At 40.7% G+C, this 27483-nt stretch overlaps 1 protein-coding gene across 6 annotated transcripts in view; it reads left to right on the plus strand.

The window, feature by feature from the left end:
- The window catches only part of ARHGAP26 (Rho GTPase activating protein 26), a 409289-nt gene that overhangs the window by 315152 nt on the left and 66654 nt on the right, over nucleotides 1–27483 (plus strand). For all 6 annotated transcript variants that reach the window (XM_036014072.1, XM_036014068.1, XM_028527303.2 and 3 more), the window contains exons 19-20: nucleotides 5739–5877; nucleotides 19989–20142. In XM_036014072.1, the coding sequence (XP_035869965.1) occupies nucleotides 5739–5877; nucleotides 19989–20142 (293 nt within the window). The remainder of the gene's footprint in view (nucleotides 1–5738; nucleotides 5878–19988; nucleotides 20143–27483) is intronic.

The raw sequence follows: 27483 nt of genomic DNA on the forward strand, positions 1-27483 counted from the left end.
TCAAGTGCTATGCAGGTTACTCTTCACAAATGTGATAAAGTCATGTATCTGAACATGGGTTCCCCTCAATAAGCCCTAGATAAACTGATCATTGTTTGAACTGTGAAGCCCCTTTAATGTTGTTCGCATAAAGACAGAGTTTTGTTACATTTTACCTTATTCTTTTCTGTCAACAAAGATAACAGAAAATAGAGTCTTCCTGGAGACAGGAAAAATCAGAGCATCCCATGGATTACCCAGACCATTTAACAAATGGCACTCGTTCGTTTTGAGGGATTTTTAATAAAACTCCCCAAACTACTTTCCAAATTGTTGGTTTTTGTGCCAAGAATGCTGATATCAATAGGACATCAGACTTCCAAGTGTCCTTAAAAACCCTCTGCATAGCTGCAGCCTCTGCATTTGGCATCTTAACTGTTGCTGTAAATGAGCCCTGCTAAGACTGACCTGGCTTCCAAGTCGTTATGGTTCTCATGTGCTAAGCAGTCTTCCAACCCAGTCAAGAGCAGACAATGAGTCCTGCTCGGTAGCTCTAGGCCTCCACGCCCAAAGCAGACATTCTGTAGATTAAACTAGCCTGTACTTGTTATTACCCATTATTACTTGGGACCCTGCTGCTTCAGTGTCTCAAGAAAATGCCCAGTCTCTTCTTATAGAAAGAAACCTTTCTGTTTTGCTTTCTAATGCCTTTCTTTTTTGCTTTCTCTGTCATTGATTTATTGTCTCAGAACTATTTCACAGTTATAGACCAGGAACTCTTTACCATGACCTAGTTTTCCTCCCATAAAAATGACAGCACGTAATAAAGAGTATGCCACACACATTACAGGGAGGTTTCCATCCATGTAAATTGCAGGAGCACGTGCCAGATAGGATTGGACGAGGTGTCAGATGTGTATGTGACATGTGAAAGAGTAAATTCCACAAATGTCAGTGGTCTACAATGTCATGGTGGGCCCGGGGCAGGGGAGGCCAGTGAAATTTAAATTTTGTAGGCAATGCAAGGGGAAAAGAACAGCAAATTCTAACATTGCTGTAAGCAGTTACAATCGATGTTTTGCAAAGAGCAGTAATTAAATTTGCACTTATAAATTAAATCTTCATGTCCTGACTGCAAATAATTCATTGTTGAGTCTCCAGTTATCTCCCTTCTTGTACTTTTTTATCAAATGCAGTAATGTCTCTTGAACATTGAGCGTCTCATTGTGTTAGGCGCTTCAGTCCTCACCACAGTCCTGGGGGTATTTACAGATGAGGCATCTGAAGGTCAGTTATGTAACTTGCTCAAAGTCACAGAGCTAGTAAGTGATAAAGTCAGATCTGTCAGACTCTAAAACTTAGGATCTTTCCATTTTGTCTTCTGTCACTCAAATTAATAATTGGCATAAAGACCACAAGTGGTTAAGATCTAGAAAGTCAAGCTAAGTCCCAGTCATCTGTATTCATTTGTGTGACCTAGGACTAATTAGTTACTCTCACTGAGTCTCAGTTTCCTCACCTATAAGATGGCAAGAATAATAATAATGTCTCTTGTAGGGTTGTTGTGAGTAAAATAATGAGATGACCCATGTAAATAAGATGATAAGTTAAGATGATAACTCAAATAATTTTGGCTATTTCTATTGTCATTTATATCACCACTATCTGCTGCCTAATCTCTTCCAGGTTCTATGCTAAGCATTTTATGTGTATCATCATCTCAATAGCTCTGCAAGGCAGGTATCAGATCCCCATTTGCACAAGGGAAATAGGCTCAGAGCAGTTAAGGATCTTGCCCAGAGTTCCAAAACTTGTCTTGCTCCAAACGCTCTTTGCTTTCTATTCAGTGAATGACTGTGAATTCCTATCCTGTCTGTTTTGTGGTGGTGCAGATGGCAGTGACGTAAAGGTCAGCGTGGCTGTAGTTCTTGCCCACCGAATAGGCAGAGCTAGGACTCAGCCACCTGACCACTCTGCTGCGAGGCTTCCAGGAAACAGTAGCTTGGTATTTATGAGTCTGCTAATTCCATGTATAGGAAGCTTGAAATTGGGGGTACTTGGAAGAGTTATCCAGAGTTATATTTTTATTTTATGGTCTTATTCCCCAGTAGCTTCTAGAAGGCTTGCGCAGTCTTCCTAATAACTTATTTCTAAGGCATTCTTGACTAAGTCAGAATTAATTTGTAAGTTTGGGCAGACTTAACAAGGCACTTAGGGTATTGAACAAATCCACCCCCCCCCCCCACCTTTTGTGTTAATTTGGAAAGTCACTGTGAAATGAGTAGATTGTTCCAGCCACATGGTAGAGATCCATAAACCTGTTTCTCATAGGTTATATGAGCTTTCCCTTCCATTGCTCAGCAGGCTCATCTGCTGATTCTTCTCAAAAGAATGAAGGAAACTTCATTTGATTCTTTTAAAATTATCTCTTCCAAACAAAATAGGATTGGAATAACTAAACAACATTGTGAATAATTTAGATTCTCATCAGAATTCCAACTGGAGGTTTTAGTGCAGAGGCAAACCTCTTGGTCTGGCTGGAAGGTAGCTAGACAATAAGCAGCCTTTAAACAACTTACATGTGTTCAAGTTTCAGAGTTAAATAAAAACAGTAATTTGGGGAACCGTTCCCCAGAGTCTTTGATGAAAGTTCATGTCACATGCTCTAACTTAGTCTGATTTACAAAGGTAACTTTGCATTTTGGAAAACCTGTGTCATAATAGTGGTGACAGTCCTGTGTCTGGCACTTTATATCCTGCAGCATGCTCACTTGCACACCATTGTGTTTATCTGAGAATGACCCTATCAGACCTCTTCAGAAGTTAGGGCCTGGCTCATGGTGAAGAGAAATGGCCTTCAGGTCTTTAGTACTCCCCGTGTTAAAAATCTCCCTCTAGAACTTACTCTGGTATGCGCAAATAATTTTTCTCTTAGATGAAACAGCCAAGGAAATGAAATTCTCATGTGTTCTCATGTCTCTTGCTGGTCAGCTATGTATAAGCATAATTTTTCATGCATCTGTCTAAACCCATGGTCCTTCCTCACAGCTTACTCTTCTTTGTTTCTCCAGCATCCACTACAGTTTTTAGGGAAAAACAAAATGCTTGCATTTTTGGTGTCAGTTGAAATTAAACATCATCTTTGTTCCCATTGTGGTTGGTGAGGATCTCATTTTCAGTAACTCAATTAGGAAAACAGACACAAAACCTGGGTGACCCCAGCCATAAGGCGGTGCAGGTCTATCACTAAGTCTGAATTCATTTCAAATGTATTTAGGTAGGCATTGTTGAATGTGCTATACTTGAGGCCAGAGGCAGGAGGGTTCTAAGAGTTTAGGGGCACTGGCCTCTGTATGTAAAGATTCGCTAGAAAAGATGAGCTGAATGAATAATGGCTGCTGAGGAAGTGGAGAGTGTAGGTGTTAGAAACTTCAGCCCTAGGGTTCTTATCCCAGCCCCTCTCCTGCTTCGCTATGTGCCAGGGCTGGAAATCTCTCATTGTGGAATGGTCATTCTGTTTACTCTGTTGAGTTCACCAGATGGCTCAGAGATAAGCATGTGAAGTAGACAGATGCAAATACTCATCTATAGGGACAATGTTTAAATGTCAGTGATAATGGTGCACAGGCAGGTTGTCACCTAGGAGCAGCTGTGTAATAACTTTGTTTTGGGGGATGAAGTAAAGGGAGAGAAAGCATCTTAGAGGCTGTGGTCCTTGAGCTCAACAGAAAACATAGTTTCTCTTTTCTTCCCCTGCAGATACCCAAAAGGAGACAGGGGACATTGTGAAGCACTGTAACTTATTTTTAGGGATGCCAGCTCCTCTGGAAGCCAGGAGATCTTTGTTGTTTTTGCTTTAAGTCCCCTTCTCCCCTTACTCCCTTGCCCCAGTTGAACTCAGCTATGCAGTGATTCAGTTTATTTTGTTGAAAATTCATTCCCCTAGGGAAAATATGATAATACTGTTTTCAAACAGCTGTGTTTGTGAGCAAGATGGACTGAACCAGCTGGCTGGCATCATTGGAGCCCAAGGACCTGCCAACCCATGGAGAGCAGCTGTTTTGGCTGAAATCCTTAATATTCTTATGACTTTGCTTCCTATATTATCAGCTTCTGAGTTCTGCTTTTAAAACGATAGAGAACCATGAGAAAGACGGATGTGTCTAGGGTCACCCATAATTGAAGGGAATGGGCTGCCGCCTCCATCCTCTTGTTGCTCATAATTTTTGGAAAAGGGAAAATCCAGAAGGAGGCAAGCTCCAAAGAGTAAGAGACAATAATGAGTGGATCAATAAATATTGATATCTTAATACAGCGGGATTTTAAAAAGGAGGAAGTGTTATAGTATAATGTTAAATGAAATGTGTAGGATAAAAACTGTATAAAGAATAGATTCATAATTATGAAAAAGTATTCTTTAACATTAAGTGAGATAACTGATACAAAGCACTTAACCTGGTGCTGGCGTGCCAAGTGCTCAGCAAATCACAGCTACTGGATACAAACTCTCTACCTGTAGGGGACATGTTTGCCTCCTGCACTGTTATCCCCAGAATGCCTGGTATCAAGTAGGTGCTCCAAAGATCTTTCTTGATTGAATGGATTAGTGTTGTTGTTATTATTATATGCATTTAAAAATGAATCTAGAAAATCTAAGGACATGGGTTTCTATGCGACCATCTGTAATTATACCTGCAATTGTGGCAACTTAACCTCTCTGCCTGAGTTCTTCATTATAAATGGTGAGGACAGTACCTGTTGCTCAAGGTCACTGATAACAGAGTGAGCTGCACGTCAGATACATTTAGCGACTGGTCCCTAGGGAAACCAACATTGAACAGTAGCTCCTGTAATCATGGTAAGTACCGTATAAGTGGTATCTATCATAATAATTCTGCTGCCCTCGTGTCTGTAGAAAAAAGATGAGAGTCGTCGTGATTTTGTCTGTCATTTTCTTCTCATTATTTTACCTTGGACTTTTTTTTTTAAAATCAAAGCTTAAAAGTTCATAAGAAAATAAAACTCAAATCCTTACTATTTAGAGATAACTCAGTGGTTATCTCTGGTTATCTCTAAATACTAGAGTTGGGAGACTTTTTTCTATTTTCTTGATGCTTTTTAAAAAATTGCTATAGTATTTATATGTTTCTTTGATCATTAAAAAGGAAAAGTCATTTTCCCTCCTTTTAAATAGGAAAAAAAATTACTTAGCATCAAAGGTAACACAGCACTGCTAGAAGGGGCCCCTCTGAAGATAATCCAGGACTGGGAAATAGTGCCCTGTCCTGGGCCTCCTTTTGGAGTTATTTAAATGCATGTTTCACATTCTAAGAAAGTTGTTAAGCAGTCATTAAGAACTGGGAAAGAGAACCGGTGAGGAAAAATAAAGGGATTTTGATTAATTGGTTCTGGATAAAGGTGGGCACAAACTTGAAATTTTGTTAACAGTCAGTGGCTTAGATTTAGTGCAGCTGCTTTTCATTTCCCTTGGAGAGAAGAACAAAAAGAAGATCAGTGGGAAGCATAGCAGAAGGGGTTAGAAATGGAAGTAACTGGTTACCAGACTCTGGGATACATTTCTGAACAAGAATGTGTATTGCAGTTCTTCTAGAGATGTTTAAAATGAAGTCCTGAGCAAACGCTGGTGGTCTTTTCCGCTTTGCTGGTTCTTAGACGTTACCATGGCCTCAGGAGTGCTAGTTCTGCTTTCTCCTTAGTTCATGGCAGCATGTAACCGTTCTATGAACTTTTACTTACAGATATTTAACACCATGCCTGATATGCCTCTCACCAATGCCCAGCTGCACCTGTCTCGGAAGAAGAGCAGTGATTCTAAGCCCCCGTCCTGCAGCGAGAGGCCCCTGACGCTCTTCCACGCCATGCAGTCCACAGAGAAACGTGAGTCCTGTGCTCAGGGCAGTGGGGTGCTCCAGGGACATCCCATGCCACCTCCAGGCTGCTTGGGGGCACACTTCCGACCTCTGTCTGTGGGCTGCTGCCTTACATGTCCTTGAGGACTGTGTAGCACTGTGCCCTCCCAGGTGCCATGGCTGTGTAACCCTGATAGGAGAGGAAGCAGTATTGCTGAGAATGAAAGGCTGGGGTCACTCGCTGTTCAGATCCTCATTCCAGATTTCCTGTGAGCCACCAGCTGAGCCCCTCTCCCTCATGCCACACAATAAGAGCTCAGCTCAGGCATCACTTCTTCAGGCCCTCTTTTGTTAGCAGATCCCATAGAACCAGTTTCCTTTCCCTTACTCAGTGTGTAATTGGTGCGAGTCACATGCCCCACTAGAATGTGACTCTGTGAGGGCAGGGCTTTGTTTGGCTCATCCTTCTACTCCACCTAGCCCAGGGCCTGGTGTGAAGTGGACACTTCATTAATTAATTTCACATATTTATTAAGTCATTAGAGAATAATACCTTCCTTGTTCCACATAGAAGAAGGGGTTAGAAATGGAAATGACTGGTTATTTCCATTGTATAGCAGAGTATAATCGCCACAATTGTTTCAAAACTTTTTTTCCTCTCAGGATTTCTGAGTTCTGTGCAGTGATCAGGTTACTGTGCCCTGAAAGGTCCATCTTCTTTAGCATTTATAATGAGAGTTGAATGTAGACTTGGGTTCCTGTGCCAGCAGCAACACACGGGCAAGCCTTTTGCCTTCTCTCAGCCCCAGTTTGCCCCTGTATAAAGTAGGTTTGAAGGTACATACCTCCTAAGGAATTTGTGAGGTTTAAATGAAGTTATGCATTAAGCATCTGGCACAAGGACTGGGCATGGTAAGGGCTGACAGCTGAGAGCTGCTGCTATTATTATTAGTTATTGTTTAATCACATGCAGCTGACATTTTCATGATTTCTGCCAGGGACTGGGGGATTTAAAAATACTCACAATTGACTAAGGGAAGCAGACGAGCAAATGGATCATGGCAAGTAGGCACATAGCTGCTCTCGTAGAAATACGCCTTCAGTGAGGCAGTAGAACAGGCTATTGGAAAGATATAGGGTGTCTCACAAAAGCCCTGGACCGGATGGTTTCACAGGAGAGTTCTATGAAACATTTAAGGAAGAGCTAATCCCTATCCTTCACAGACTATTTCAAAAAATCCAAAATGATGGAAGACTCCTAAACTCTTTTTATGAAGCCAGCATTATCCTAAACTCAAAATCAGATAAAGACACAACAAAGAAAGAAAACTTCAGATCAACATCGCTGATAAACATAGGCGCTAAAATCCTCAACAAAATATTGGCAAACCGCATCCAACAATACATTAAAAAGATCATACACCATGGCCAAGTGGGATTCATCCCAGGGATGCAAGGATGGTACAACATTCGCAAATCAGTAAATGTAATACATCACATAAACAAAAACAAAGACAAAAATCACATGATCATATCAATAGATGTGGAAAAAGCAGTTGATAAGGTACAGCACCCATTTATAATAAAAACACTCAGCAAAGTGGGAATACAGGGAGCATTCCTCAACATAATAAAAGCCATATGTGAGAGACCTACAGCCAACATCATACTTAGTGGGCAAAAACTAAAATCTTTTCCACTAAGATCAGAAACAAGACAAGGTTGTCCATTTTCACCACTTCTATTCAATATAGTATTGGAAGCTTTAGCCAGTGATCAGACAAGAAAAGGAAATAAAAGGCATCCAAATCAGAAAGGAGGAGACCAGACTGTCACTGTTTGCAGATGACATGATAGTGTACATAGAAAATCCTATAGACTCGGCCAAAAAACTGCTTGACCTAATAAATTAATTTAGCAAAACAGAGGGATACAAAGTCAATATTCAGAAATCAAAGGCATTTTTATACACGAACAATGAAACAACAGAAGCAGAAATCAAGAAAAAAATCCTATTCGATATAGCAAAAAGAAAAATAAAATACCTATGAATAAACCTAACCAAAGAGGTAAAAGTTCTGTATTTAGAAAACTACACAACACTGAAAAAAGAAATCAAGGAAGACACAAACAAATGGAAACATATACCATGTTCATGGATTGGAAGAATTAACATCATCAAAATGTCCATATTACCCAAAGCAATTTACAGATTCAGTGCAATCCCTATTAAAGTACTAATGGCATATTTCACAGACATAGAACAAGAATTTTAAAAAGTTTATATGGAACTATAAATGACCCCGAATAGCTGCTGCAATTTTGAGAAAGAAAAGCAAAGTAGGAGGGATCACAATACCTGATACTATTCTGTATTATAAGGCCACTGTAATCAGAACAGCCTGGTACTAGCATAAAAACAGGCACATGGACCAATGGAACAGAACAGAGAGCCCAGAAATAAACCAAAGTCTCTACAGTCAATTAATATTTGACAAAGGGGACAGCAATATAAAATGGAGTAAAAATAGCCTCTTCAACAAATGGTGTTGGGAGAACTGGACAGCTACGTGCAAAAAAATGAAATTAGAGCACCAACTTACACCATACACAAAAATAAATTCAAAGTGGATAAAAGATTTAAATATAAGCTGTGACACCATTAAAGTCCTAGAGGAGAACATAGGAAGGAAAATCTCAGATATTTCATGCAGCAACATTTTTACTGACATGTCCCCTAGAGCAAGGGATGTAAAGGAAAGAAACAAATGGGATCTCATCAAAATAAACAGCTTCTGCACAGCTAAAGAAAACAGTATTAAAATAAAAAGAGAACCAACTGTATGGGAAAACATATTTGCCAATGATACCTCAGACAAGAGTTTACTCTCCAAAATATAAAAAGAATTTACATGACTCCACTCTTCTAAGAAGACAAGCAACCCAATTAAAAAATGGGCAAAGGACTTGAACAGACACTTCTCCAAGGAGGACACACAGAGAATCCAGAGACACATGAAAAGATACTTAATATTGCTAGTTATCAGGAGATGCAAATTAAAACCACAATGAGATACCACTTCACACCAGTCAGAATGGCCATCATAAACAAAGCAACAAACAAGCGTTGGAGAGGTTGTGAAAAGGGAACCCTGGTGGACTGTTGGTGGGATTGCAGACTGGTACAACCACTATGGAAAACAGTATGGAATTTCCTCAGAAAACTAAAAATGGATCTGCCTTTTGACCTGGTGATTCCACTGCTGGGATTACATCCTAAGAACCCTGAAACATCAATCCAAAAGAATCTATGCACCCCAATGTTCATAGCAGCACAATTTACGATAGCCAAGTGCTGGAAGCAACCTAGATGCCCATCAGCAAATGAATGGATCAAAAAATGATGGTACATTTACACAATGGAATTCTATGCAGCAGAAAGAAAGAAGGAGCTCCTACCCTTTGCAACAGCATGGATGGAGCTGGAAAGCATTATGCTAAGCAAAATAAGCCAGGCAGTGAAAGACAAATACCATATGATCTCACCTTTAACAGGAACCTAAACAACAAAACAAAGAAACAAGCAAGATATAACCAAAGACACTGAAATAGAGAACAGGCTGACAGTGACCAGAGGGGAAGAGGGAGGGAATTTCAGGTGAATTTCAGGGGAAAAGGGGAAGGGTTTACAGGAACAAATATAAAGGACATATGGACAAAAACTAGGGGAGGTGGAAATGGGAGGGGGTGGGTTGGGATGGGAGTAACAGAAAACTGTATTTGAACAACAATTAAAATGAAATTTTTTAAAAAAGGAAGAAAGATATAGGGTGTCTGATTGCCTGGGTGAGAGTCCCGAGTCTGGGCACACCACTGTGTATGACTGGGCAAGTTACCTAACATCTCAGGGCCTCAGTCTCCTCATCTGCAAAATAGGGATGATAACAGTTAATTTCTTACAGGGTTGTTGTGAGGTTAAAGCACTTCAAACAGTGCCTTGTGCAGAGGAAGTGCTCAGCAAATGCCAGGGTGGGGGGTGTTGTTATTACTGTAAGGATGATTACCACTACAACCCCCACCATTACTGCTACTACTGCTGATCTGTGTGAAGTACAATACAGATACAAAGTAGAACAATGACTCACTTAGCCTTGAAGAGAAGAGGCTCCTCATTAGGAAAGGCATCTTTCTCTTTTCTTTGTTACAAAAATGATTTTTAGCCTTTGCATTTCAAAAGTAATATCCTTCCTTATCATAACTCCTGAAAATGAATCTTCTCCACTCCCAGAATATCATGTATTTAAAGATATCAGATGCCATAATATGGCTGCCCCTTGGTGTATTTAGCACTGTTTGGGTGTTTCATATATTTTGCACTTATGAATAAAGCTGCTGTTCGTAGTCATGATCATTTCCTTAAGATAAATTCCTGGAAAGATTTCTAGGTCAGCGGATATGCACAGTTTTAGGGCTTTGACCCTGTACCCAGATTGGCTTCCCTTCACATGATAACCTTTGTTCCTCTTGAATGTCTGGCTTGGGTCATTCTCACCATGGTGTCCGCATGGTCTGGGCCCCTCCACATTCACCAGCGAATGCTTGGAACAGGCCCAGCCACACCCACATCTGCCACAAACAAGACTTTGGGCCGCGGGGGGCATATGCTTCTCAGGTTTCCAGGAGAGCCACGGTCACCTAATGTTTTGTACTAAGCATGCACAGTGCAGATTGGGACAAATCAGACAGTACTGGTAAATTCTTCCAAGCTTAAAATAGTGCTGAGTTTACGGTTAGACTGAAGCAGAGGCAGCTTTGGAACAGGTCTAGAAGCATACTCTTGGAGCATGTAAGAAAGAAGATGGAGATTAGGAGAAAATCAATTAGATCTTTGCCCAAGATTAATTTTATCACACAGGCAGGGGATGAAAGTTAAGGATGTGTGAAAGCAGACCTGCCTAAGCTGCAGAACAAGCTGCTGTCCCTGTCTGCAGACGGTGGACGGAGGGTGAGACCTGGGGAGAGGGTAAAGTAATAAATCTTTCCTCCAAATGTTAGTAAATACTAGAAACAGGACCGAAATCTCTACATGCTTGAATATTTGTGGAGTGCTTAGCTTTTCTCTCTTTCTGAGAGAAACATTTTCACTGAAAAGTATATAGATGCATATACTTTCTAATAATCTGTTTCAGAACCCCCCCCTTTTTTCTGGGGAACTGAATTGATATACAAGCTGTCCTGGAAAGCACCATAACAGGAGGGGTTAAGTTGATGCTATGAGGAAGACAGGGCCAGGAGTTGGAGGTTTTACTGGCACTCACCCCTCCCAGGTGGTGACTTCACCTCCCATCAGTGTTAGGTGAGCAGGTGACCACACATGATAAAATCTCCACACACCTTACCCTTCCTTCCCTTTGTCTGGTCTGTGGACAAAGATAGAAGACTGCTTTATCAAAGCACTTTGCTGAGTTTTACTCTTTGGAATTAAAATATAAACGAAGACCCTGCAGCTAATTTGTGGGGAAAATTGTATGTCCATAAAGTGCATTCCATAATACATAATAATAATTGTGCATTCAGTAGTAATGAGGTTTTTTCAGTTCGAGGCCTCTTTCTGTATCTAGCTCTGTACTTCCCAAATCATTTGCATAAACCTTCATTCACTCTTTGGGCCACAACCACATAACTCATACACCAATTTTCTGTTTAATACATGTCTTTAAATCAATTTTAAAGCAACTCACTTCTTTACCTGGACTATTCCTACTCAGTAAAATCTCTAAAAACATGAGTTTGATAGTCTCACTGTTCTGTTCTCTAATATATAGTAAAATAAATATGTAACTGCTAAGATAAAGGGTGTTCCTCCACATCCAGCCTCAGAAATGTCTTGTGTCCTGCCTGTTGAATGCATACCACAGACAGCAGTCCACAGACCTTGCTCTAAATTTTTTACAAACTCAGATCCTTCATGTTAATATAAATATCCAACTCAAGTTTCTTTTGTCCACTCAACTAGAATTGGGTTCAGATGTTGTTAGTTGGTTGCTATATTGCTGTAGACTCTCACAGTGCATCTATCCATGCAGTTCCACTTACAAACTTCAAGTCTAAACTTTCTTTCATGAGGCTTAGGGATCTGCCTGTAAAGAGCTGAGGGGCTGGTGTGGAAAGATAAGTGGATGCATCTGATAAAGAAACTTGAGGCCAAGCGAGATTAGAACCTCATTCAATAAAAACAATGAAAAGTACAAATGATTATAGCTCAGCTAATGTGCTGAACAGCCTGCTAAGTCCATTATTATCTCCTTCTCACAGTTGATAATCATCCCATGAGGTAGGTGCTCACCATCTACATTTCATGCACAGGCAAACTGAGGCTTGAGAGGTTAGGCAATCATACAGCTGACAAATAACAGAGGAGGATTTTATACCCGGGTGATCTCCCTTCCCCATGCTGTTGTCTCCAGAAAGGTGCCTCTGTCAGTTCTTGAGCCACAGAAGTGAAGACCTTGCTAGACTGAATTACAGGAGCAATAAAAGCTGTATGTCCCAGCTTCCAACTCTGCTGCCTTAGGGGCAGCTGAGCTGCCTGAAGGGGTTCCTCAATATGCGTGCTGCAGGCGGCAGCCACATGGACAGCTGCCCTTCCAGATCTAGCCCCAACTATTCAAGTTTTTCAACTGTGGTAGCAAAGGAGATTGCTGTTTAATCTCTAAGTTTCCACGCAGATATATCATGCAGCAGAAACCGGTGGTATCCCTAGGTGAAAGGTATTGACACACAAGCTGTACTTTTTCTGGACAATTCTAGAAAGTAGAGTCAGAGGATTAGAGGGAATCATCAACCAGGTCTTGTCCCTTTTAGATTTCCACTAAGAAGTTGCAAGGTGACATTTATCATTTATGCTGTCACAGATTTTTAGTTCATACACCAAGATGTTGAAATGCATTTATTGGAATAGTAGTTATCAGACCTGGGTGTGCATTAGAATCATGTAAGGAAGAAGTGAAAGATGCCGGGTTTACCCGCTATGTTCTGAATCAGGTCTTGACTCTGGAGCTCGGGCATCTGTGTTTTAAAAGCACCCTGGTGGTGCTGATGCTAGCTACAGTTAAAGAAGAACTCATTTAGGAGAGGAGACAACCATCAAGTTTTCTTGTCTTCTGTCATCACCACAGCACCTCTTTTGACTGTCGGCATTTGGGACAGCCTCGCATGGTGACTAAAAGTAGGAGCTCTGGAGTCTGACTGCATTGCTTCCATGCCATCTTGACTCTGAGACCTAGAATACATTACTTTCCTTTTCTGAACCCCATTTTTCTCATCTGTAAAATCCATCACTAGTGATAGCTTTCTTGGAGGGAAATTACTGTGATTAAGTGAAACAGTGCATACACATTACTTGACACGGGGCTTAGAACGTACTAAGCACCTAATAAACATTGGCTGTGATTACGATGATTATCACCAGGCTATAGCATTACCTTTCGTTTGACTAAGAACGTATCCCTCCTCTGGAGCCTGCAGATTCCCAAGGAGAGGCCCATACGGAAGGGTAATGCAGAGTCTCCTTGGACCCAGCAAGAGCCTGTTTGATGCTTGAGTGCAAATACATCAGCAGCCTGGGATGAGTCGTACAGTGTTGATGGGGGTGGGAATGGATTCTTGGACTTCGTTTTACAGGGATCTTGTTAACTAGCTGCTGGGATTATAGCTCTGATTAATTCTTTTAGTTCAGTTAATTCATCCTGGACCCTCTCCCAGACAGGGCCAGTGAGAGGTTGAGAATTTAGCTCATATACTTCTCATGTGTGTCTTCGTTGTTGAAAAATCACTGGGAATTCATGCTGTTCAAAGTCTTACGTAATGCCTTTCTCCAAACAGGGAAAGCTGCAGCATGTGCCCTTTCTCAGGCTGCCTCTGCAGATCCGAGGCGGTCTGGACACACCTGTTTGTTTTGGCAGATGACATGTTTATCCACATGGATTCCTATTGTCACACAGGCTGTAAGGTGTAATGTGGTTCTTGGCTTAATTATGTGTGGTTACCATGTGTGACTAAAAACCACATAGTTGATGTGTCCGTTAAAAAATGATGCCGTGGAAAACTAATGGCAGGAAAAAAGTTCAAGATAGATCATTAAATGAAAAGGAGCATATCATAGGCTCAGATCTCTGGCATTATCACTAAGTGAACAAAGCAGGTAGCATATTAGGTATAATGTTATCCCATTTTGTTAAAAGTAGAAAGTATGTACATATATAAAAAGCCAACTGGAAATTGATATACCAAAATACACATGGGATATTTGTATGCTTTTCTGTACTTTCTGAATTGAAAAGGATGCATATTTATTATGTATTGACTAATTTTACCTTATTAAAAATAAAGCCTTCTATTTGTACATTTCAGTTACTATATCAAACCCATTTTGCAATGAGCCATGGTATTATAAATAAGTAAAGATGTAATTTTCTTCTCTTTAATGAACAGTAGTATAAGCAGTCTATATGTAGACTTGCTCAATTATAGGGGAACCATAGATTAACAGGATAGTGTCTTGATCCAAAAATAAGTTCTCAGGTAGAAAAGAGGGCTAAGTTGTGAGCAGTCAATTGTCCACTGAACTCTCATCATTCAACTCCCTGTTCAGCCATTAATTAGAAGCTCATTCATATGTTGGGGTTTTTGAAATGCTCTTGTTTTTTTAGGGCCTGGTATTCCATTGTGCATCCATGTCCCCTTGCTTGAGTCAGCTCAGGCCCAGGCCAACCACAATGACTTCCTCATTCTCTCTTGAAATCCGGTTTTATTGGCATTCATTCCCTTTGCAGAGGAAAGGGTTATTATGTGCGCCATGGGGAGAGGATAATTTAGTCAGTCCACACAGGATCAAAATCAGTGGTAATCTTGCTAAAGACAACCTGCCACAAGTCCTAACATCATGTACCATGTCCTATGGTCAAAGTGGATTAACCGAATTTTTCACTTATCAACTCACTGTCATAGCCCAAATTACTTTGTAAGGTTATTTTTTAAAAACACTGTCCAGATTGGTTTCATGTGTTCTAACACATTGCCTAAACTGCTTTTTAACATTATTTTTTATCATAGAGAGTGAAGCTGGGTCAGCCGGAAATCAGATCACCTCAGCTTTTAGTGTGGCTTGGCACGCCGCTCCTGTCAGAAGCAAAAACTACAGGGGGGAAAAATGCTTCAGGAAGGCTGATTTCAAGCTTCCTGTGGACTTGGGTGTTTCCCAGAGATGGTAAACTCCAAAATTGCTATGCACTCATCATTTTTTATTGCAAAATTCATTAGCCTGCTGCGCTATTATCATCCTATCTTGTCAAGATGATACATTACAGACTTCACTGCAAAACTTTAACAAGCCAGGAGAAAGTGCACCTCTCTCCCCACTGTAGGATGGGAAAGCCTCTGGGTATTTTGCTATTACCTTAATATTTTTTTCAGAAAGTCCAGGGTCTTTACACAACTTCTGTCTGTCTGGCAACTCCCCTTGCTCCCTGTTTGGTCACATGGAGAGAGTTCCTCCCTTTGGGCTCTGGGAGGCATCATGAGCTGCTGTCCAGGGATAGTCAGCTTCCCTCTCCTTTTCAACAGCTAGTCTCAGGCGTCGTGGAGAGATGAGATGCTAGCCCGTTCTGACAGACACACACCCATGCATGGTAGGAAACCTCCCCCAAAGTGACGTTGAAGGTCTTTGTTTCATATTTATACTACAGCTCTGTGTGTTCAGTGGGCTAGACATGTCCAGGCCTGCTGAGACGTGTGAATTTGGCTTGGCTTTGCATGTGCGTTCCTGGCCTCGCCTCTGTGTTCTGTGGTAAGCAGAGACCCTGCCTCTTGTGTGTGGTGGGGTTGTCATTAGAGTGAGCGGGAGTCACTTGGTAAATATGGAAAGTGAAGTAGCTTAGCTCCCAGATCTCCATGGCAACCCTCAGAACAAGTACAATGTCACCAAAATTACTCTGTGGCTTTCTTTTTTTAGTTGCAGTGATTCGGTTGCATACTCATGTTTTTCCGCTCCTGATTTGTACAAAAAATACTGCCCACTATATAACCAGGACTTAAGTTTCAAGGACAATAGTAGTCCCTGTCTGAACACCTGAAAAATTCAGTCACACAAAACTTGCCTTTTTCTGTGCTAGGAAAACACATTCCAATTGTTTCTTGCTGCCTCATATTTATTATTTAGCTTATAACCAATCGAGGAGTTTTCATAGATTTTCTGCATGAACTAGACAGGAATGGATGAGCTGATTCCCACCTCACAGGTCATTGTAACGGATGCCTGATGCATTCTGCTTGTGCATACATATCCAGCCCTGGAGTACTTTGTATTTTTAAGGGCCAAGTCCACATCCAGCTTATCACTCCTTGTAGAACATATGCTCATGAAAACATCCAGTGCATTACCCATACTCGTTTACAGTAGTTTGAAGATTGATTTTATCATCTCCTTGTTTCTGGACTCTTGTTTTTGGTGGCTAATATGAAGAGAAATTCTTATTGACAATTGTGCTTGAGGAAGGCATGCATTTTCACAGACTTCTACCAGTTTAAGAATACTCCCGAGTTGCGGGTATTCTTTCTCCTTTGGCCATTCAAATGGTTCTCTGCGATCTCGTTGATTTGACTCATAACTGGATGTTGTTGTTCTTTTTCAGTCCAGTAGTCTATAATTTTTTTCTCCAGCAATGTAATTGCCATCAGTCCTTCTTATACCTTCTTAGGAGGATCCCAGAGCTGACTTGACTCATCAGTGACTCAAGAAGTCCAGCTCTCTTGTATTTGAACAATTTGGTTCATTTTATTTTTATTTTTTTAAAAGGCATTTGGGCTGCCTATTCTCATTATGTATTTTTCTTTCGGGAGCAAGGACTCATTTGCCCACCTGACAAAAGTCCTCCTGTTTTGAGTGACATTACTGAATCATTTTCTCTTTATTTCTTAATTCATTCCAAATGCTTTAGAATTGGTCTCTGTAGAGTTTGCCATAACTGCTAAAACATTTGGTATGCTGTTGATTTTACTCGCTCTCCTTTTTTTTGAAATAATCTTCACCTTCCTGCTCACCCTCAGTAAGGATTGTCAGCATTTCAGCTTAGAAGAATCCAGCTAGAAGTTCTCAGTCTCATTATCTGAGGTCTTATGTTGAATAAAACTGTGATGGTCTTATAGTCAGAAAGTGCCAGGTTTCCAGTTTTCCTTATCATGTGGTCCATACAGGGAGACCAGCAGAGAGGATGCTTTTTAGGACGCATATTTGGCTGTCTTGGCTGCAAAACTATGAAATCTTAGGATTAACTATTTTTTGTTTGTTTGTTTTCTTTTGTTTTTTTGGACAATGAACTCCTTTCCCTGGCCTTTTGCTTTTGTTGTTCTTTTGTTACAGGTTATGATATATGTGAAAATATCCTATATCTAAATATAAGTCAAAATAGAACCTCAGAAAAAATTTATTTCTTTAAAAAGGAATTCTAATGTTCTCCTAGTAAATGGAATACTAAAAATCCTCCAGCTCAGTTTGGGTATAGCCACCTGTTTTATTCTGTTGACTTTTCTAGTCCAGGGTGGGTCAAGTTCTCACTTTCCACCCCATCCTCACTCCCTTTGTGGATTTACTTCAGACAAACATCATATTCCCTTGCTGCAGCCTTCCTCATTAGGAAGCTTATCAAACCATAATAATAGTTATGTTCTTAAAAATTTTACCCAAGTCTAGCTTTCAGAATCAAATCTTTTTATGAGCATTAGGATTCTGAAAAAAAGATTTTATAAACCAAGCATCTTTACTTAATGTTTTTTCTGTTGTGATTTGACAGCTTTATCTGTCAGATATCCAATGTTAGGTTGCTCATAACCTACCCAAGAAAGTAAACATATGAATAAATAAATATGTGCAAGTTAATAAGTACACTAGCATGCATCTGAATAAAATGCTAAGTAATTAATGTAGGGGTTTGCTACCTGGGGATTGCGTTTGCTACTCAGTAGCTGCTCAATAAATATTCATTGAATAAATGAAAATTGAAGAAGTATTTATCTCAGATACTTTTTCTAATGGATACTAAGGAAGAAGAAAAAAAGTCCTGATAATATTTCAGATAAACTTGTATATTTTAGCAAGATATTGTTTTTAATTTATAGAACTATAACCCTCACATGGAATAGTAAACAAAATCACAAGAAAAATAGGTACAGTTATGGTCTTCTATTTCCTATTAATTCAGAGAATTAGATCATCCAAACTTGGCCTCAAATGAGAATTAATAAAACTATTCATCTCCACTCCCATGTAAATTAGAAAATGTTTCCACTTTACCCCAAAGAAGTGTCATCTTTATTCCCCATTTTTTACATGGTGGTCTTGTGCTCCTTGTAGTCTTGCAAGAATCTTGATATGAGTATTTTGTGTGAAGGAAAGTTTTACTTACACTGATTCATACTGATAAGTGACATATCCATTCCCTTGATGATCCCCTAATTATGTAATGTTAGAGTTGTTTGTCTTCCCAGTGGCAACTTCACATTTGCAGGCCCTATTAGTCTCCCTACATCTTGGCTTAATGTTGGTTTCTCTCTGTTGTTATTTCTATTTGGAATTTAAGCTCTCGAAATATGAATAGTTCTAAATCTCTGGAATCAACTTAATAATTTACTTTATTTAAAATCCACTTAGTTTAGGAATTTCCCAATAACCTTATGGGGTTTTTAAACCCTCTATAGGGCTTTAAACATGACATTGAGAATTTGTTAAGCTATTAGGGGTCATTGGGGTGTGTGCGTATGTTTAATGTGAAAATTAATCTAACATTTTATAAACGTAATGCATTTTATGGACATGATTAGTGCAAAGGGAAAAGTATTTTTTATCATGACATCACCCACTTTATTGCCTGAAGACACCTGAGTTCAGATGTCCACCTCTAAACTACCATGTCAGGAAGCCTAGTCTGTCTCCTTGAGAATATGGCACACCTCTGGCTCATTTCAAAATGGCCTGGTGAAGATTAATCCAGATACATTTCTTGATAAATGAATTGATTGCTCAAAATATTGGTTGATTTCAAGATAGCGTATCTGTGAAGAATGGGGGACAAGAGTGACATCCTAAGTTTCCAGTGTTTTGCTACAGCGGTGGTGCCTGTTTAGCTAAATCATCCCAAAAATGTTTTCTTCAGTACATGGTTCCAAGTCTTTAAAGATGGGAAGAAACAGAAAGTTACTGTCTTTGAGCAGTGTTCTGAAGTTTACAAAACACATTCTTGGATCTGCTCCCACTTGATTCTCCTGACAGCTCCTTCTCCCCATTGTATAGATGCCTTAGCCAAGGGACTGAGAGTGAGTGAAAATTGCCCGAGGCCATCCTATTGGTCAGGGGTAGAGCCTCAAAGACAACGCAGGTTTCTCCCTCCTGGCCTGGTAATATTCTCCAGACATTAATGTGACTGCTTTGACCTTGGACTCGGTTTTTATATGCAAACTACTCTGTAGCCCTTATACATCTATTTACCAAGGAACTAACTTGAAACTAAACATCAATTACATGGAGCTAAAGCAACCCAGAGGTTATATCTATGGAGGGGTGAGGAATTTAGACATGAAGAAGTGGGTGGCTGAATAGATTTTTTTATGGTGATATGCTATATAATGGGCAGTAGGATGTGGTCTGGGCAATTTAGACAATTTTGAGAGCAGGAATGTTTGAATAAAAGGTTAACGTCATAGAAACCAAGAGGATCTGGTTGAATGCAAGGAGGTTATGAAGGCTGCTCTGTGCTCTGCCCATCTGCCAATCAAAAGAAGACAACATTTATTACTCAGTGGTAATGCCACTCTTAGGAGAAAGGATGGTTGTGTTAAAGGGGCAAGAGGGGAGGTATGACCTATCCTGCTGAGGAAGGGATTTTGCTCTAAAATTTCAAGTCACCTATTCCCCTTTGACTCCCTTTCCCACTTGTAATTCTTATCCTTTCATATGTCCTAATTCTAGCTTGGTTGGGCCAAGAGATCTCAGTCTAATTTCATTATTTGTACATTTTTGTGTATGTGAATAGACTATCCCTGTGAAATCATATTAATATAGGGCTTTTGTGGCCTTTCCCCCACCAGAGGAACAGAGAAACAGCATCATTAACTCCAGTTTGGAATCTGTCATCTCGTCAAATGCAAACAGCATCCTTAATTCCAGCAGCAGCTTACAGCCCAACATGAACTCCAGTGACCCAGAGTTGGATGTGCTCAAACCCACCCGGCCCAGCTCACTGTAAGTATGATGTTTGCTTGCCTGTCACAGCAGGCCCTGATTAGCCGTTCTGCCCAGAATTTGTTCTCAGGCCCCATCTGACTTTGAGCATTTTCCTTCTCCCTGAACTTGGAGCTTGGCTGGTTTGTTATAGATTAATCATTATCTGTAACATACTGCTTCTTGGCTTTGGTGATCTATGACTTACCATCCTGCTGAGATGGCTTTGATGATGGCTGTTGCCTGCGCTGGCTGCTGAGCATGAAGAACAATTTCTTTTGGTTTTATAAACGTTCAGACACTATAGTAGCTAAGTAGATCACTGGCCAAGTCTCTTTCTTTCATTTATGTTGTCTTGGTTTCCCTTCTCCCTGACCATGTTGAGAATGTTCTTTCCAGAGAAGAGTCTCCAAGTAGCTTTTCGAATCTTTAGATCCTCAACCCTTAGTGTGACTGTGATCACAGACCAGAGACTGGAAAAGAGAAGAGCCTTTGTTGCTTCATTCTTGGGTGATGAGCACCTTTAGCCAAGACAGGCAGTTGTGGGGCTGCCTGTCCAAACCTTCATGGAAATTAGATCTACTCCATGAGGGCCAGAAAGTCCTCCCTTGTGGTTTCATCCCACATTGCTTAGCTTGCTTCCCCAGACCACCCCATAAATCGTGTCAGCTAGAGCCTTTGCAGAAAGAATGTGAGGCCATGACCAGAAGGGCTGGGCTCCCAGGCTACAATTGTGAGAGACTCAGGAAAAGCAGAGTTGACTTTGCCTTTCTCTGGTGAAAATAGTTTGCGGTTCAGCCACAGATTGTTTTAAGGGCACTTGTTTCCCTTAGTGAGGCACCGGGATGTCAGAACCTTTTCCTTCTTTTCTGTATGTTGTGGTTGCAAGAACCAACACACCTTGGCATTCTGTCTCTTTAAGATATTGACAGATGTGCATATAAAGGGCCTAATAATTTTTGTCTTAGAAGACACTAAGGCTATTATATTAAAGTTTGTGAGGAAAAATGACTCTAAAATTGACTTAAGAGGTAATTATACTGTAAATGCAATAACTGTGTAAGGTGAAATCATACATGGAGAAAGTCAGGTCACATTTTAGTTGTTGGCTTTAAATGCTACCTTGATTTTCAGGGAGTTAAGTGACTTACCGGTTTAATGTGTTTGTTCACCAAAAAGTGGACCAGTGCCTTAAGAGCTCATGATAATTTAACTTGTTCAGGTTATAAGCAATGAGTTTCTCTGCTTCCCCGTGGCCAGACTTGCCCGTATGCTGTATGGCTTTCTCAGGTGCTCCTAGACAATAAGGAGATTCTAGTTTCTTTTTTTTTTTCCTCCATTTTGTTTAATCTGTGTACCTACCAGTTGCTGAAGTGATTTGTTGCTCAGCATGAGCAAGGTTGAATTTCTAGCCCAGGTTGCTTAACAGCCTCTTGTTCTAGCAACAGTATCAACTAGTGGTCTTTAATCTTTGTTTTCAGTAGCTGGGGGCTGAGAGTCTCCTGAGTCACTGCTGAGTATAGTATGTTTAAAAAGGCTGCTTCAGCAGCTAAGTAAAAAGGGGGGTATGTCTTTTAAACAGGTCCTGGAAGAGGGGACTTGGGCTTTTTATTTTTCAGCTGTCTAGTGATTTGTTTTACATAAAACACTGGGGGTGGCTCCATCCAGTTCATGCCATCCAGGGGACTATTCCTTGCCTTCTGCAGATTTTGGGGGCTTTCCCAGGGAAGGGAGGGTGATGCCAAGAGCAGTTCTACCTGTCTTCCTTTGGAGGGGGATTAGAGGTAGGAATGTGATGTGTTTCCAACAAGACTGGTCCTTCTAAGCTGAGTGAAGATCTGACCGGTACCTGTGAGTCTTGAGCTCAAGCAAGACTGTTCTTGAGGTGAGAGGACTGTGGATGCCAGCGCTGACACCAGAGCTTGCAGTACTCCTGAATGAGGGCCAGGCAAAGGTCCCATAGGCTCTGTAGGAGGTTCACCCCCCCGTGTCTGACACCAGGGGCAGTAAGATGTTCTCCAGTTGTATCTCCTGTTTTTTTTCTGCCTGGAATTTGCTCATGTGGGCCATGGACAGAAGCTGGGTAGTCCAGGTAAGCAGAAGTCACAGTGTGTTCCCTGAGTAAATTAATTCTCCAAAGTCTGTCGACACATTGTGCCATGGTGATTGGACTCAATTACAACCAACTGAGCCCAGTGGGTCTCACCCTCAGTTCTGGACCCTTTTATTCCCTCCAACATTGTTGACTTTGATGCGCACAGAGATTCTTGAATGGGAACACTTAATGATGCAGATGGAAAAAAAATTGGGGGGTAGGGGATTACCATTAACTAGACAATTAATTAGGCATAAGGTGGGGAACTAGTCACCAGAAAACTGTTCTTCTTTTTATTTTGTTCATTTGTTTTTCATTATTTTCATAATGACTGGAATGATCACTGTGACCGTGGAACAATCATAACGAAAGAAACACATTTGTGACATAGCACTCTTCAGTATTCCAGAGACCACCTTAGTTGTCTCGGTAAATCGTTGCTAATTCTCCAAGGAGATCAGGGCCCTCTTGTGTGTGTGACCATAATGCTAAGTCAGGCATCGAAATTAGAGATGCCATCATTCGGCCATGTCAGGGCAAAAAAAAATCTGTAAAACATACAAAGCACTCTTAAAATTCAACAATAAGTAAACCAACAACCTAATTAAAAACTGGGCAAAAGATCTAGAGAGACACCTCACCAAAGAAGATGTACAAATGCAAATACATAAGCATATGAAAAGATATTCAATACCTTATATCATTAGGTAATATCAAATTAAAACAATGAGATATCACTACACACCTATTAGAACAGCTAAATCCATAATACTGACATCAAATGCTGGTGAGCATGTGGAGAAACCAGAACTCTCATGCACTGCTGGTGGGAATGCAAAATGAAACAGCCACTTGGAAAGATAATTTGGCAGTATCTTATAAAACTAAGCATAGACTTATCATGTGACACAATCTAGCGATCACACTCTTAGGTGTTTACCCAAATTAGCTGAAAACTTATGTCTACATAAAAACCTACCCACAAGTGTTTATAGCAGCTTTACTCATAATTGCCAAAACTTGGAAGCAACCAAGATGTCCTTTAGTAGGTGAACAGATAAACTGTAGTACATTCAGACAACAGAATATTATTTAGTGATTAAAGAAATGAGCTGTCAAGTCATGAAAAGACATGGATGAACCTTAAATGCTTATTACAATACTAAGTGAAAGAAGCCACTCTTCAAAAAGTACAACATGGATCACCCTGGCTGATATAGCTCAGTGGACTGAGTGCAGACTGTGACCAAAGAATCACCAGTTCAATTCCCAGTCAGAGCACATGCCTGGGTTGTGGCCCTGGTCCCCACTGGGGCCACGTGAGAGACAACCACACATTGATGTTTCTCTTCCTCTCTTTCTCCCTCCCTTTCCCTCTCTCTAAAAATAAATAAATTTTTTTTAAAAAGTACAACATGGTATAATGCCAACTTTGTGTCATTTTGGAAAAGGCAAAACTGTAGAGTCAGTAAAAAGATTGTGGATAACCTGGCTGATATGGCTCAGTGATTGAGCGCAGGCTGTGAATCAAAGTGTTGCAGGTTCAATTCCTAGTCAGGGTACATGCCTGGGTTGCAGGCCATGACCCCCAGCAACCACACATTGATGTTTCTCTCTCTTTCTCCCTCCCTTTCCTCTCTAAAAATAAATAAATAAAATCTTAAAAAAAAGATTGTGGATAGTAGATATGAAATATTATGCATTTGTCAAAACTCATAAAACCAATTGAACCCATAGAGCAAATCTTCATGTTGTAAACTATGAACTTTAGTTAATAATAATTAACTGATATTGGTTCATTTGTTTTAACAAATGTATTGATACCATGCTAATGAAAGATTTTAATAATAGGGGAAACCTAGGGACTGGGTAGAGGTATATGGAAACTTATTTTGAACAATTTTTCTATAAACCTAAAACTGGTAAAAAATAAAGCCTATTTATACATTTTTTAAAAAATCTAAATTTCCAGCTTCTCCTAAAAGTTATAAGATATGGCCACATTGAAACAGTATGTTACTTGGTAATAGATGGATGATGCTCTTTGGTTCATATCTCCTGCCTATAGTAGGCCTGTGACAGATTAAATATAGCCAAAGAATCTTTGCAGCCCCTCCCTCTAGGAGGTGGAGTCCTTGAATCTAGGCTGGCCTTCAGCCTAGATTTGGCCAATAGAGTGTGGTAGAAGTAATATCATGTGACTTTCAAGCCTAGACCACAAGGTCGTGTGGATTCCCATCTCATTTTCTTGGAACCCAGCCACCATGCAAAAAAACTCCGTCTAGCCTCTAAGAGAAAAAAGACCAGCTATCTCAGCCTAGCCTAGCTAGCCTGGTCCACCAACCAGTTGAAAGCAGCCACATGAGTGAGTCCAAGAAAGACCAAAAGGAAAGCTACCCAATCAACCCTCAGATTTATAAGAAATAATAGATTGTGGTTGTTTTAAGCCACTGAGCTTGGGCCGGTTTATTCAGCAATATTTAACTGACACAAGGCCTATGCGTTTGTGACCTTGGAATCATGGGTAACTAACCACCTTGGAATTGGACTGGGCTGCCTGGGTAAGGTAGGAATGTGTGAAGCTTATCACTGTAGAATAGGGGCAGCCTCTCAGTTTTCGGAATCTTCTTTGAAAGAAAATGACTTATAAATGAGGTTCTAAGAAGTTAAGAAACAAAACCAAACCCATAGCTAGTGGCTGAGGCAGTGAGAAAGATAGCTTAAACACAGACATGCCAAGAAGGAAACCCTAGGTAATCCTGGCAGCAACATCGACTAGCTGGTGCCAGTCCTTGGCCCTGAGCATGCCCATCCCCTCACTCCCTGTGGTGGAAAAATGGGGCTGACCTGTCTCTCAGAACAGAGCTTGTTCAGTGGGTGCCTACAAAGGACTGCAGAAGTAAAAGTTACTGTCTACTCTCACAATCAATAAAAGAGTTGGCATTGTACCACTACTTCCTGCAAGACAGTGAATTTTAAGGAGGAAATAAACAAAAGAAGTCAGGGGATGTCCCACTACATAAGATACTGCCATAATCCCCCCAAATTAAAAGTGAGTAGATGAAGGCTTGCTTTCGACTCCTGGGGTAGGGATGGAGGGACTTGTTAAAACTGAAAGAAAGTTAGGGAGTTGGGGATGATTACAGCCATGGGGGAGCCCACCTGGGAGCTCTCCCTGCCTAAGTGGTCCTTACCCCTAAAAAATAGCTCACTTGCCAGTAGCCCCATAAATAAAATGAATTTTTCTCATCCTTTCCTCTTAACACACACGCATGCATTTCCAAGTTATTTCTGGTGATCTAGAAGATGAGTGCATGCCAAGTGCCTTCAAATTCTGCCAGAGTCAACCGTCCTCTCCCATCTTAGTGGCCAGTGAGAGGCAAGAGCACAGTCCCTGGAATCCAGAGGATAAACAAGGCTGCTTCCAGGCTGAGTTGTTTCTCTGAAGCACTGTTGGCTCATTTGGACATTGATTCAGCCGCTCTCAGATTAAATCTGGGGAAAACTTCCCTTTAGAGCTACCTCTGAAATTCACTTACGTTTTACTTATTCGGGCAACACTCATTCAACAGATAACATTTGAACACCTACTGTGTGCCAGGCATTATTCTGAGTGATGAAGATACAGTTAAAAAAAATGAGGGTTTCTTTTCTCATTGATTTTATATTCCAGTGGAGATGGGAGGTGAATCACTATCTAATACAGCAGATGTTGCCTTCTTTAGAGAAAACTAATGTGGAGGAAAGGAGGTATGGATTTATAGAGGAGGGAAGCAAGTTACTTTAGTTCTTCTGGCTCAGTTTCCTCATCTGTAAAACAGGATAATCCTACCATCCTTACAAAGATGTGAAGATGAAATGAGATCATTCTTTATCACATTTACTTACCTATCACTATGAATGCCAGTTATTACTACTATGACTTTGGAGGGCCTCCACACAGTACCCTTTCTCTCCTACTTCCTCAGCTCTGTATGTATTTTTTGTGTGCAGGCAGATGCCCTCACCTATCCCTACTACTTCCCACCTTAAATTGAGACCAGCACTGTCAGTCCAGTCCTTGAGGTATCAGTGAAAAGAAGGAATTCCTATAGAGCAGGTGCTGGCCACCTTAAACAAAGACCAGCTGGGGTAGGCACACCTATTCCTGAAAAATTTGTAAACCTCCAGACCCCACGAGATACTTGATGAGTTTTATGCATAGCTAATATTTACTGAGACCAAATGAATCACAAAATGAATAATATGCATTAGACAAGTGATAATTTATGGCATATCTTTAAAGTAATTTTGCCACCTAAGTGCTATTTTATGTCAAAAAAGCTACACCCAAGCAGGCAGCTGTAATTTCACTAGAATAATCTTTATTTGTCATCCTTTGGAATGCACAGGTTTGAAAAGAGGAAGTTTTTCTCTTTGGTTGAATCAGTTTTCTGTGGAGGAGGATCTTTCCTGTGAGACTGAGGATTCTGTTTCTCACCCACCTCCAAACAGGAAAGGTCTCTTCAGACTGATTTCCCTGAAAACTTGGTGGCGTTCCCCACCTTGTGAGATAACTTGAAAGCATAATCATTTTCACAAGGAATCAGACACCTTTTCTTGTTTCTCTTCAACCTCCATGGTGTTTCCAGCCTGCTCATTCATGGTCCTTTCTTAGTCAAACCCGAAACCATTCCTTTGACAGTTAAGTCTCCTGGGGCCACCACGGCCACATAGCTCCTCCACGTTCCCTTGACAGTTTCAGAGATGGCCACTTATGTGACCCGTATTCTTGTTTTCTAAGTGGCTTCCTGTCAGCTTTTCCGGTTCCCCAGCCAAGATCTCTCTCGCCAGTCAGGAGCCCAGCTGGCTTCCCTTGGTTGAGGGTGGGGATTCCTGCCTGGTGACCCATCCAATTTTTGTTGGATAAACGTATTTGGTCATTAGTGGTTCTATTTCACATAAAAATTGCTCAAGGCAGCCCTGACATGATATGTCCCAGCAGAATTTTGTTCCCAAGCACCAGGGCTGCCAGTGGCACTTGGGTCTGTATAGCCTGTCGGCAGAGGGGGTATGGGAGGAGGCAGGGATGGGACACAGTTCCAGAGCTCAGCCACATCTGTGTTTTCTAGTGTAGTGAAAAATCACAAGTGGAAAAATGTTTGCCTTCACTCTCATCATTGTGTTCTTCCCTCCTTTACAAGCTAAAAACACATAGTCTCCATGTTTTTTCTATAGATTAATTAATCTTACTAATATTCTACAACAATTCCTAAAATATGCCATGA

The sequence above is a fragment of the Phyllostomus discolor genome, chromosome 13 (assembly GCF_004126475.2).
Source record: "Phyllostomus discolor isolate MPI-MPIP mPhyDis1 chromosome 13, mPhyDis1.pri.v3, whole genome shotgun sequence".
NCBI classification, from domain to species: Eukaryota; Metazoa; Chordata; class Mammalia; order Chiroptera; family Phyllostomidae; genus Phyllostomus; species Phyllostomus discolor.